The 13,512-nt window shown below is 38.0% G+C and overlaps 1 protein-coding gene across 1 annotated transcript in view; it reads left to right on the top strand.

The window, feature by feature from the left end:
* Positions 1-9,072, top strand: part of KIF6 (kinesin family member 6) — a 4,303,753-nt gene extending 4,294,681 nt beyond the window's left edge. The window contains exon 22 of the mRNA XM_044084863.1: positions 8,506-9,072. Within this exon, the coding sequence (XP_043940798.1) occupies positions 8,506-8,522 (17 nt within the window). The 3' untranslated portion in view covers positions 8,523-9,072. The remainder of the gene's footprint in view (positions 1-8,505) is intronic.
* The last annotated feature ends 4,440 nt before the right edge of the window (positions 9,073-13,512 follow it).

The following is a 13,512-nucleotide window of genomic DNA, read 5'->3' on the forward strand; positions in this document are numbered from 1 at the left end:
TCTTTTTCAACTCTTTGGCCTTGGCTGCCCTCACTGTTTCCTGATGCCATCTCACTTCTTAATGTACTTTTCTCAGTTTTAGCTTTGCTTCCTTTTTTTTTCATTCAAATAGCTAAGTCTGGAAACTCTAATAATCACAGAGTAGCAGTTTGAAAAAAAATACTTTATGTTGCACCTGATGCATGTTATTTGAGCTCTTCTATTTTTTAAGGAACAGAGCTTAATTAATTTATTTATTTATTTTACATATGTTGACCGGGATTGTCTGACTGAGCTGAGGAGCCCTTTTTCAGCGGCGGCCCGGGAAGAAAAGCTCCAACATATTATACAGTTTTCATTATAAATTAGCATTAAACAGCAATGTTACAGGATTATTACAAGGCATTAAGTAGCAATACAATGTTATACAGTGTCAATAATCAGGAGTATAGCATAACTATTTCAAGATGTATAAAAAGAAATATGTCATTAAGAGGAGTATAGTTTTTGGGGTAAGTGGTTATAAAAACCCAATTTTATCATAATGCAGTTGCATGAAGGCAAGACAATTACGATAGAATGTTTCTCTGAGGCAGTTTGCTTAATAGATTTTAGAAGTCAGTAGAAAGAGTAGTCAAGGAAGATTAGAGAGAGCTAGTGAGAAGAGTGAGTTAAGGGCAGAAAGTAGATTAAGGTATGAGAAGTAGGGGGTGTTTAAGGAGGGAGAATGCAGTGGCAGGACCAATGACTTAAGTGCTCTTTGGTGGCTGTCTTAAATTGTTTAGGATGTGTAAGGGTCCTGATTTCTAGTGGGAGCCTATTCCAGGCAATAGTGGGGTGATAGCTGTACATGTTGCATCCAAATTTAGACTTGGGTTTGTAGATTTGTAGTAGGTCTTGGTTAGTGCTTCGGAGAGGTCTGTAGGGAGAATAATGGGAGATGAGAGGGGATAGTGCTAGGCAGTAGGAAGCCTGGTACAGGACAGAATGGATGATCTGGAGCTGAGAGACAAGAAGCTGGTGGGGTAATTCAAGCCAGTTTTGGTGTTTTAGAGAGAGACAGTGATGGGATTTGTAGGTTTGTTGGGCAGCAAATCTAGCTACCTTGTTGTAGGTAGATTTGAGTTTGGTCAGGAGTGCTAAGTTAAGATTTGTGAGAATTTGATAATTGTACATTAGACTGAGTAGAAGGTAGGTAAGAGAGAGAGAGAGAGAGTAATATTGGCTTCAGATGTAAGGAATTTCTTGCCATGGTAAAGGAGCCCTAGTTTTGAATGAGTCATTTTGATACAGTTATTAACATGCAAGTCAAATTTAAGCTGATTGTTGATAGTTATGCCTAAGAGCTTAGTGCTGGATTCTACCTGAATGGGAGTGTTATTAAGGGACTGTATGGAGAAGGAGGGTTTAATATTGTTGAACATTTTAGGTAGGAAGAGTAACCACTTTGTTTTTTTAGGGCTAAGGATGAGCTGGTTGTTGGAAAGCCATGTTTCAACTAAGTTAAAAGATGCCTGAGTAGCTGAGAAGAGCTTAGAGGGAGAGTTGGCTGTGTTGATGACTGTAGAGTCATAAGCCATCCACACCATACAGGAAGTCTTGATATCAATGTTGTTTTGATTTTCCTGTTCATAAAGTTTATTGCAGGCATTTACCTGTCATACAGAAAGTATGCTTTGTCTTCTTGTGTGAAAGGATCAGCACCAGTTGCTAATTTAAAAAGTGTCTAAAGCCAGCAGGATGCTGGGATACATAGCTAGGCATGTGGAGCATCTAAAAAATGTGTGTGTGTGTGCGTGCGTGTGTGTGTGTGTGTGTGTGTGTGTGTGTGTGTGTGTGTGTGTGTGTGTGTGTGTGTGTGTCAATCCTTTCTTTGGACCTCTTAAAGGTTATGGACTAAAAACACATATGTAGTATAAATTGTAAATACTAAAAAATGGCTATGTCATTCATTTCTCTGGTTTGATTGCATCTTCCTAATAAAAGTATACAAAACAAGTCAGATCTACTTTACCATAGACTGTAAAGAAAAACAAAGTACACAGGCCATCAAACTAAACATAAAACAACCCCCAAAAATATAACTCAGCCATGTAATTGTCCAAAACACTAAATCCAGGCAATGAGACGAAAATACATATCTGAATACTATAAACACTACAAAGAATCAGACACTTTCTCCCATTCAACTCAGCAGTCGAAAAAGAAAAATTAAGCACAAGAGAACTCAGAATACAAACTGCCAACTATCCAACATTGCATCTCCACCTTTATCAGCTTCAGAATGAATAAATAAATATGAAATAATATCCAAACGAAAGAAAGAAAGATGTGAGAAAAATGTTTAAAAAATGAAAATAATCAGCCAAACAGAACACACAAAAATAAGTGTAAAAATCAACTAAAATACACTAAGAAATGCAGATACAATGCAATATTATAATTGCAAATGACCAACACCTGTAAATAATGCCGAATAAACCTAAAAAACCCTTAGAGAAACTCTGCCATATACAAGAGTAGTGAAGCAGACTGAAATAAAAACTTGATTATAGTCAATTTGATTATCACCACACTTCTCCCATTCAGAGACCAAATAGCAGTTTTATACTTACACAAAAAAATGTGCAAAAGAGTGATCATTTAAATATGTGGGAACAAGAATGTAGCCAACTATAAAAATAGAGTGACCATGTGTTTTCAAGGGTTCCTTAGATAACAGAAAGGAGGACAATGAATGGAGGAAGATGGTGCAACAACAATTTTGTAGATTTATTGGTCAATAGGTCTTCTTGTATCACCATCTTTGCTTTTTACATATTTAAATATTTTGCAGTTTCAGAAATGCTCAGATAACAGTAGCTGATGATGTAATTAGAATAACAAGACAGTGCTGTACGGGAGAAAAATCATGAAAGTCGTAAGTATAGTACCTAATGGTATTAGCTCTGTCTTTAATTTAATTAACTCTTTTTACCCACATCCATACAACATAAATAAAATGAAAAATAAGGAGAAAGAAAGACACTGCTACGTTTTTTTTTATATTTTGTGTTTGAATTCATAACACTCGGGGGAGGGGGGGCATGTAAGCTTTCTTACCTACCCTTCACAAGCAGTTTGAACATTTTGTAGCATTTTCAGAGTACTTCAGAATACATTGGCAAAGAGAAGGTGAAATGAAGGCATTGCATTTGTGACTAACTGATAATATGATGCTTGGCGTGCAATGACTATCAAATATCTCTGTGCATTTTCTACAACGAGCATCACAAGTATGTGGCCGAACATGAACTTATGCAGTGTTGGAATTTTGATGGTGTGTAATTATGGTACACCATCTGAACATAGATGTATCGTGCTGGTTTTGTTGGGTCCATGAATATGCATTATAGATTGGGGAATGTAACTGGCTGGTGACATAATTGCAAATCATTAACATTTGCATGTATCCCTTTTCCTGCATGATAAATTGTAACATTTGTATTTACCCACTTTTTTTGTCCTTTCCTCCTTGCACTAAAATATGTGCAGGTCGTAGCATTTCCCCAAGAGAAATCAATGCTGATCTTCCACTTGTTTGAGTATTGGTGCAGATGGCATAAGACTCCTTTATATATCCTGCATTTCTCCACATTTTCTTAAGTTACTCTTACTATTTAAGAGTTACTGGTCTCTTTTCCATATTTTCCCCACATGTATATGTGTGTGTGTGTGTGTGTGTGTGTGTGTGTGTGTGTGTATATACAGTGGATATAAAAAAAAGTGTACACACCCTTGTTAAAATGCCATTTTTATGATATAAAAAAATGAGACCACAATAAATCATTTCAAAACTTTTCCCACCTTTAATGTGACCTATAACCTTTACAATTTAATTGAAAAACAAACAAATCTGTTAGGAGAAAAAATATAAAAAATAAAAAATGTACAATAAGCTGGTTGCATGACTGTGCATACCCCCATAAACTAATACTTTGTTGAAGCACCTTTTGATTTGATTACAGCATTCAGTCTTCTTGGGTAGGAGTCTATCAGCGTGTCACATCTTGACTTGGCAGTATTTGCCTACTCTTCCTTGCACAAGCGCTCCAAATCTGTCAGATTGTGAGGACATCTCTTGTGCACAACCATCTTCAGGTCACCTCACAGATTTTCTATTAGATTTAGGTCTGGGCTCTGGCTGGGCTATTTGAAAACTTTAATTTTCTTCTGGTGAAGCCATTCTTTTTTGATTTGGATGTATGCTTGAGGTCATTGTTGTGCTGAAAGGTGAAATTCCTCTTCATATTCAGCTTTCTAGCAGATGCCTGAAGGTTTTGGGCCAAAAGTGACTGGTGTTTGGAGCTGTTCATAATTCCCTCCATCTTGACTAAAGCCCCAATTCCATCTGAAGAAAAGCAACCCCAAAGCATAATACTGCCACCACCATACTTCACCATGGGGATGGTGTTATTTTGGTGATGCAAAGTGTTGTTTTTGCACCAAATGTACCTTTTGGAATTGTAGCCAAAAATGTCAACCTTGGTCTCATCAGACCATAACGCATTTTCCCACATGCTTTTGGGAGACGTGATGTATTGTTTTGAAACTTTTAGCCAAGCCTGGATGTTTTTCTGTGTAAGAAAAGGCTTCCATCTTGCAACCCTACCCCATAGTCCAGACATATGGAGAATACAGGAGATTGTTGTCACATGTAGTACACAACCAGTACTTGCCAAAAATTCCTGAAGCTCCTTCAGTGCTGCTCTAGGTCTCTTGGCGGCCTCCCTGACCAGTTTTCTTCTTGTCTTTTCATCAATTTTGGAGGAACGTCCAGTTCTTTGCAACTTCACTGTTGTCCCATATTTTCTCTACTTTTTGATGACTGTTTTCACTGTGTTCCATGGTATATCCAATGCTGTGTAATTTTTTTTGTACCCTTCTCCTGATTGCTATCTTTCAACAGTAAGATCCCTTTGATGCTTTGTAAGCTCTGTGTGAACCATGGCTTTTGCTGTAGCAGGCAACTGAGTAAATGTCAGGAAAATCCTACTAGGACAGCTGAACTTTACTTGGGGTTAATCAGAGTCTCTTTAATTGATGGCAGATGTGTACCCAAGAAGACCGAATGCTGTAATTAAATCAAAAGGTGCATCAACAAAGTATTGGTTTAAGGGTGTGTTTTATTTATTATATCTCAAGTATTCAACCTGGATATTTATAGATTATCTACTATGCCTAGTGATCTACCATTTACAAATTTTGCAACATGGCCTGTATTACATATGGTATTTATTATTGATAGCAAGGAAAATTATTTCCCCATCTTTCAGACTTCCAAAAGAAGCATGGTACTGCTTGGGAATCAAGCTGACCAAATGTTACAATTTGTTACACTGACCATCCCTGAAAGAGGATTTACAGTTGTGTAAGGTAAATTATTACCACTTTCTTTGTGGAGTGGTCATTGTAGCAGTGAAACTACCCTTCCTTCACTTCATACAGTTACTTTATAAGTTCAAAAACTGATGGGCTGTTACCATTATCTTAGAGTCATTATCTTAACTTTCATTTCACTTGCTTATAAAATATTTATTTGTGGTCATAATAGAGAAATAACTGGTTCTGTTATTATTATACACTAACAGTTTTACCTGGAGCATTCTTTCTTTTTAATTAGCTATTTTGGAAGCATGTATTTGTAGAGAATTGCTACTGTTTTACTATATATTAATATTTGTCTATATACGTTGTTGCCTCACAGCAAGAGGTTCTCCTGTTCGATTCACAGCTGGAGTGCCTTCTGTGTGGAGTCTGCATGTCCCCCCCACGGTCGAGTGGCCTCCGAAAGACATGCGTGAATGGGCGTGCCTTTGCTGAGGGTTGGGCATCGGGCTGGCAACTCAAAAAATCTACTGCCAGTCATTAGCAGACCGGAGTTCTGCTGTGGCGACCCCTAACCGGGAAAAGCCGAAAAGACAAATAACATGCATAAGATACACTATTCTGTAGCAGTTTGGTTGTGTTTTTGTTTATAGTAAGATAATCTCATTTGGATATATATAAAAGAAAATAGACTTCTTTACATAAGTAGACCCAGCTACTGCATTATAAGTCTTTCCACACTTTTACATTTAGATTTAAGAATCTATCGTTTAGGACATAGATAAAAGAAACTTTATCTCTTTACATTCTTAGACTTAGTTGACTGCTTAGACTTTATTCTTTTTTCTTATTGAGATAAGTAAAGGATTTTAGTACATAATAGATATCAGGTGAGAACACATAACTTTGGATTTTGCTGTGACAAAATGCACCTGTTTTTTGCAACAAGCACTTATCTCTGCAGGGAATTTTTGGCTCAAAAAATTGAAGACAACTTGAATTATATATATATATATATATATATATATATATATATATATATATAGGTTCTTATCAGAAGAGCAAACACTTAAATTAGCGAACGCTCTTTTAGCATACTTTAAAACCTGAAAATGTCGAAGGCACGGAACATCGATTTTTTTCCCAGGGAATAAAATCGATGGGCCATTTTCTGTACTTTGTTGTTTTCTCCACTGTGGTGCGTTCTCAGAGTTTGTATATTTAAGTTGGAGGTGTGTGGGGGGCAAAGCACCCCACTTTATTTTTCCTGTACATTGTTTTTTTTTTTTGGATCAGCGAATTTTTTCCCCGAAAAAAAAACAATTGCTGATCTGTTCCTTCGACATTTTAAGGTTTCACGTTTTTAAGTTCGATAAAAGAGCGTTTGCTATTTTTAGTGGTCAATCTTCTGATATAGATGCTATATATATATATATATATATATATATATATATATATGTGTGTGTGTGTGTGTGTATATATATATATATATATATATATATATATATATATATATATATATGTTTCATACCACTTACCTCAGAAAAAAAGAGGAGTGAGTTTTACACTGGTTCCTCAGACAAAATAAGCCACTGATGGAGAAATTCAGGCCAGGAAAAGGGAGCACCTAAGGTAGGCAAACCCAAGTGATATTATTTACTGTTACAGTGACCTACCTGTCTTTGAAGAAATACTGCTATTCCAAGTATTGTCTAGGAATGTTTCAGCAACAGCACTGGAGTGATGATTCTCTGTGGCTGGAAATGTTAATTGAAAATGTATGCATAAAAAGTAGTCCAGAATATCTTTTATGTGAAAGAACAAGAGTAATCTTGTAAGATCTTGTACTGATCCAACCTTTAAGGGAGTACAGTAGAAACGTCCCTTCCCCAATCAGTGCAGGCAGTAATGCTACTGGCTGCACCAAGGTATAGATTTTGTCTTTGCTTGATATGCTAAAAAAGACTTGTAGCATTACTGAAGTATATACAAAGTGATAGTGTGAGTTTTAATTGATCTTAAGATACCACTTTTGATTTTTTGGCTTCCTCATATCTGACCATCAGCTGTTAATAGAGTCTGTACTCTATCCCTGAGTCTACTGCTCCATCACAACCTCACCCAGGCTTGCTACACCCACTCAGCATAATCAGGGTTGGGAAGGAGATTGAAGCATCCTATAGTAGTATCATATTGCTGTTGAGGGAGTTTTTTTCTCCCTTTCCCCCTCATTGCACACACCCAATAATACCCTGAGAGTGGGGCATGCAATGGGTGTCAACAATTAACTGCCCCCTCACTTCTGCAAGAGACTGATGTCAGCTGGGTAACCCACCCACCTACCATCTCAAAGCACCATATGGTTGTTTCCCAGGCTTCACCGGGGAAATTGAACCATGCAGGTTTGCCTCAAGCATGCAAACCTCCCTCCTTCCTACTAGGATTGGCATACTCAGGCTGATTACCCAAGCCAGTATTGAACTCGACTTTCCTGGGCCGTAGTCAAGGCCTTATCCCACTGCTCCTCTGGTGATAGTTAGGCACTTACTATCACTTGCAGATTCCACATAGTTTAGCTTGAAAGTATTTAATTATGCATTACAAATTAACAGGATTGTGCTGGGTGCATACAGAATAATGTTGACTTTATACAATGTGTAATCTATGATAGTTTGCATGCTCTTATTTGTACTGCAATCTTTTTTGTGATTTTCAGTGTTCTATAGTCTTGTTGCACAGTTTTGTATTGGATATTCATCTTGGTCATGCTTCTTTATTTAAAATACTTTCACATGAGACACAGAAATAATTTTCACCTTGGTCATGTTTCTCTATTTAAAATGCATTCAAATAAGACACTGGATCTCCGAAGACCACTTCTGTGTTTCAAATGTCATTTCTCAAATTTGCAGTAGTTTTGAACAAGATGTTTTACTAGTTAACAGGATGGTGTTGCAGCCACCCCATATTCTTTGGAGACATTACTTAGTAATTATAAAGGACTGTACACTGTACAATGGCACAATGTGTTATGAGTACAATAATAATGTCACTAATTACCTCTTGAAATGCATATGATCTGTAAATAAGTAAAGTATTCGTAGCTAGTCTGAATGTCACCTAATTCCTTTATAATTATCCATACATTTTATTTTTCAGGTCTCGAAAAGAAGTAACCTTTTCTATAGGTGAATGTGGTATACAACATGAACATTTTGCACTAATACTGAATGATCTTGTATTTCTTCACAATCAGGGGAAACAATTGTGAAGAAAAGGCACTGGCTACTGAAATGATGGCAAAGCATCAAATTCCAAACACCTGCAAACATCTTTTGATTTAATGGATGTTATTGTTGCAGAATACATTGTCTTTGTATGATTTGTTATCTCTGGCACTGTTTGAAATGGATGATGGAAGATGATTACACTTGTTTTCCACTGTACAGATACACAATACTTTTATCTTTCAAAGGTATAATTTTTGGGTGACATTGTATGAGCTATGTTTTACTATTTATAAACATAATAAAATATACACATCTTCCATCCCAAAGTCCTTAGCAAAAGTAGATACATTTTCTGCAGCAGAGATATAACACTAAAATCATAGAAACCTTAGAAGAAATGCAGAAATCCTTAAGAATTTGTGTAAGTCATAGGTTCTTAGGTGTGTACTAGGTTAATGGCCCTGGAGCCTTTACAAGCCTAGCCCATAGTAGTGCCCTGGCATCATGCCGCCAGATGTTAGTTCCCAGTGTCTCTATCAACTAGAACCACTGGAGTGATCCTCGGGGTGAACTTTCTATTACCCATCCACTCATCAAAATTTCTCTTGAAGAGGGACAGCAAGGTGCACTGCTTGACATGTATGGGAAGTCTATTTCAGAGCATGGGCAGTCTCTGGGTGAGTGACCTGTCCCTCCAGCATGTTCTGTTGATTGTGGTAATGGGGTTGAGGTCTCTGGAGTGTGTGGTGTGGAGGGATTGGGATTTCTTTAGATGTTGCATTTCTAACAGAGCTGGGTCAGACATGGCTTTGTAGATCAGGCAAAGATCGCCTCTAAGTAGGCAATATGAGACAGAGAATAGCTGGAGTCTTTTGAGTCTGTCCATGTACGTTATGTGTTTAATGCCTAGGATCCTCTTCGTGAGGTACTTCTGTGGTCTCTCCAGCTTTTGCAGGTGTCTAGTGAGGTACATGCCAAATGGGGCATTATACTCAGTGATTGGTCTAATGAGGGAAGAGTAGAGAGAGAGACAATGACCTCTTTCTTCCTGGATGCAAAACTCTTGGTAATGAGATGTGTCACATAGAAGGACTTTCTGACCACAGTGGCAATGTGGTGATCAAAGGAGCAATTGCTGTCAACCTGCATCCCCAGATCTCTTATAACACCTTCAGTGTTCAGTGGACTTCCATCGATGTGATAATTAGTGGGAACTGAGTTTTTACCAAAGGGGATGATGACACATTTTTTGGCATTAAGCTTAAGGCCATGGTTTCGACACCAGTCACTGGTCTCAGTGAGGCCTTTCTGTAGGATGTCTGCATCACTTGGGGAGTTAATAATGGCTCCCAGCTTGCAGTTGTCTGCGAACTTGGTCAGCCAGAGTGCCTTTGTGTTGGCCTGGACTTCTAAGAAGTAGATGCTGAACAGAAGGGGACCCAGGACCGATCCATGTGGGACTCCACTCTTGACTGGTCAGCAGTCTGACTTGGAGTCTACTACTTTCACACTGTGTGTTCTGTGAGCCAATTTGCAACCCGCCTAGTGATATAGGGGTTGATGACTAAGTTGGTGAGTGTATCAATAATTCCTGAGTGAGGAATGGTATCAAAGGCCTTGGCCAGTTCAAGGTAGGCTGTATGCACTGCCTTATCTTCATCCACAGTTCTGGTGACTGACTCAAAGAAGTCAACCAGGTTGAGCAGACATGATCTCCCTTTCACAAAGCCAAATTGCGTGAGGTCTAGAGTTTGGAGATTTCCTATATCTTTCTTAATCATGTCCATGATGATGCTCTCCATAGCTTTACATATCAGACTTGTCAGGCTAATGGGGTGATAATTCCCAGGGTCTGTAGTTGCTCCCCCTTTATGGAGAGTGATGACTGTAGCAGTGTGCCATTTGGTTATAGCCATAGCAACTTGCTGTTTGTTCATCAGTTATAGCCAGTGTGATCATCCAAGGACACCAAGATCCAAACAGTAAAACAGGCCTTAAAACAAAGTAATGTATAAAGCTTGCTTGTGATGGTTATTCTAAGCATGTTTCTGATATATTGCCTTCAGTTTGTAAATTTGTGTTTGCATTGGCCAGTGTCTGTAACACAGTCACATCAGATAAGTCTACTCACCTATAAACTCATCTTTGATTGTGACTGAAAAGGATCCTTGGACCAGTCCACTTATGTTAACATAAGTATAAATAAAAATGTTCTGGGTGTTGCTTCTCATTTTTGCCTTGTCCCTTGTACAATTTCTGATTCTCTGGTAAATCAGTTTGGATTATAGTCAGTCAGTAATACCAGACAGAATTTCATGCTTATTCTTCAAAACATACATGTTGATGTAAAATATGCTGTTAATTAACTAAGTGAATTATAATCAGAGAAGTAAAAGGATAATATTAGCTCCTGTTTGGGACTCAAATCCAAGACATTCAGTAAACCACACTAATGTAGATGAATTACAGTTAACATTTAAAAACTGTCCCGTTTTTTGGCCTTTGTCTCCACACACACACACACACACACACACACACACACACACACACACACACACACCTAACCTGATAATCTTAGGAAAGTGGGGCCACTGTGAGACACAGATGCTTTCATTTCTCTTCAGTCTTTTCAAGCCATTATACTTTGGTGAAGTAATTTTCATTACTTTGTTTGTAAACCAGGCAAACTCACCAGGCATGAAGTCCCTGGAGCACAGACAGATGTGGCCCTGACTACTACTTCAGACCAAGCAGTGAACAACTAATGCCAGCTCACAAATCTTGGGATGAAAGGAGGCTGATCTGCAGTGCTGATGGTTGACACTACATACATACCATGTAGAAATATTACAGGCATGGGCAATAATGCCCTTCTAGCCTGCCAGTATACCAAAACAGCCATTCCCATAAGCGCCCAGGATGTTCTTACAAATATTTAAATTTGTGCTTTCTTTAATGTAATTTGGTAGTCTGTTCCATGCATCAGCTAGTCTCTCACAGAACCAATTAGCACACTTCTCATTCCTATAGAATCTGCTACATAGGTTGTCTGACGAGTTTCTTTTACTTTTTGATAAACCCAAACATTCTCACCCTATATACCCAAATGAGGTCTCCTCTTAAATATCTATACAAGACACTGTACAAGTTCAGATATTTTAGTCTTTCATAATAAGTTAAATTTTCACATCGATGGATGCCTTTGGTATATTTCCGTTGTACTCTTTCCAGTTTGCTCATGCTTGTATTCTTATAGGGTTCCATATTATTATTCCCTATTCAAGTTTGGGTTTAACGTAACTAACAAAGACTTCATCATTTCTGATTGCCTAGATGTAATAAATCTTTTTTACAGCCCATTGTTCTATGACTGTCATTAACCAATTGGCTGGTATGATTAGAAAAATCAAAGCTGAATCTACACATACACCCAGGTCTTTAAATGAATCTACAGTTTCAGTCATTGTGTGCTGTACTAAATATTCACCTTTCAATTTACAGTGGATATAAAAAGTGTAAACATACTCCTTGTGTGCTTATCTTGACTAGTACAGCCACCAGAATTAAAAGAATGCAAAAGTATAACTTCATGTTTGGATGATAACCCTGAAACCAGTCAAAACTTTTGTCACTTGAAGTTTATGAATTTGTCTGATAAATGTACTTGATCTTGCTAACCTTGAAACTGGTCAAAACTCTTGTCACTTGAAGCTTATGAATTTGTCTCATAAATGTACTTGATCTGAACGTGTCCCACTTTTCCCCCAAATGGGAACAATTCCTGAACTTGGCATGTCCCCTTTTGCATGTTTATTTTCTACTGTTGTTGTAAGAATGGAGTTACTATACATTTTATAAGGCCAACTTCACTTTTGTTATGTTTTAGAAACAATGCTCTAGTACCAGTTTAATAAAAATACTCTGTATAATAAAATGTTTTTTTTAATAAAATCTGTTTTATTGTCAAATTTAACAGTGTATTTAGTCCACTAAACATTTAAAGAAAATTGCTTGCTGTTTTAATCCCTTTTTTATCAAAAATTCATTGTGAGTATCCAGTGTAGTATGGCATCATCTGATCAAAGGACCAGTGACTTGTTTTCAGGAAATAGTTCAGTCTAATGGAAGAAAAGAATAATCACATTCTCCATGGGCAGCTATCTTGCCTGTGTTGTAGGAGATGTGGTCTCACCAGTTCATAGCCACATGGCAGTGACTTTCAGATTATCAAACATTTACATGTTTATTTGTTTGGACGTGTTAACTGTGGCATAGCAGTGATCTCAATGGACCAATTTCATCATTAACCCCTTGACATACAGACAAAAGTAGAACAAAAATGTGTATGTATATATATATATATATATATATATATATATATATATATATATATATATATATATAGATATATATGGGTCACCTTTAAAATCTCGAATCGCTTTCAAACGGAATCCGACGGGACGAGAATACCGAAAACGCAGATGACCGAAAAGGACGGACTCGGTAAGTGTGCGATCGAGTGAGGGATTTAGTGTTAGGGAGCGGACAGGTAAGTGTGTGATAGTGAGGGACTGTGGGTTAGGGGTGGGTTAAGTGAGTTAGGGGTTAGGGTGCAGGTAGGGTGTGTGTGCGATGGTGAGGGACTGTGGGTTAGTGGGTTAAGTGAGTTAGGGTTAGGGTGCAGGTAGGGTGTGTGCGATGGTGAGGGACTGTGGGTTAGGGACTCGGTAAGTGCGATCGAGTGAGGGATTTAGTGTTAGGAGCGGACAGGTAAGTGTGCGATAGTGAGGGACTGTGGGTTAGGGGTGGGTTAAGTGAGTTAGGTTAGGTGCAGGTAGGGTGTGTGCGATGGTGAGGGACTGTGGGTGGGTTAAGTGAGTTAGGGTTAGGGTGCAGGTAGGGTAAGTGTGCGGTAGTGTCGGACCTTAGGGTTAGG

The sequence above is a fragment of the Protopterus annectens genome, chromosome 1.part1 (genome assembly GCF_019279795.1).
Source record: "Protopterus annectens isolate FY-2018-M chromosome 1.part1, PAN1.0, whole genome shotgun sequence".
NCBI classification, from domain to species: domain Eukaryota; kingdom Metazoa; phylum Chordata; order Ceratodontiformes; family Protopteridae; genus Protopterus; species Protopterus annectens.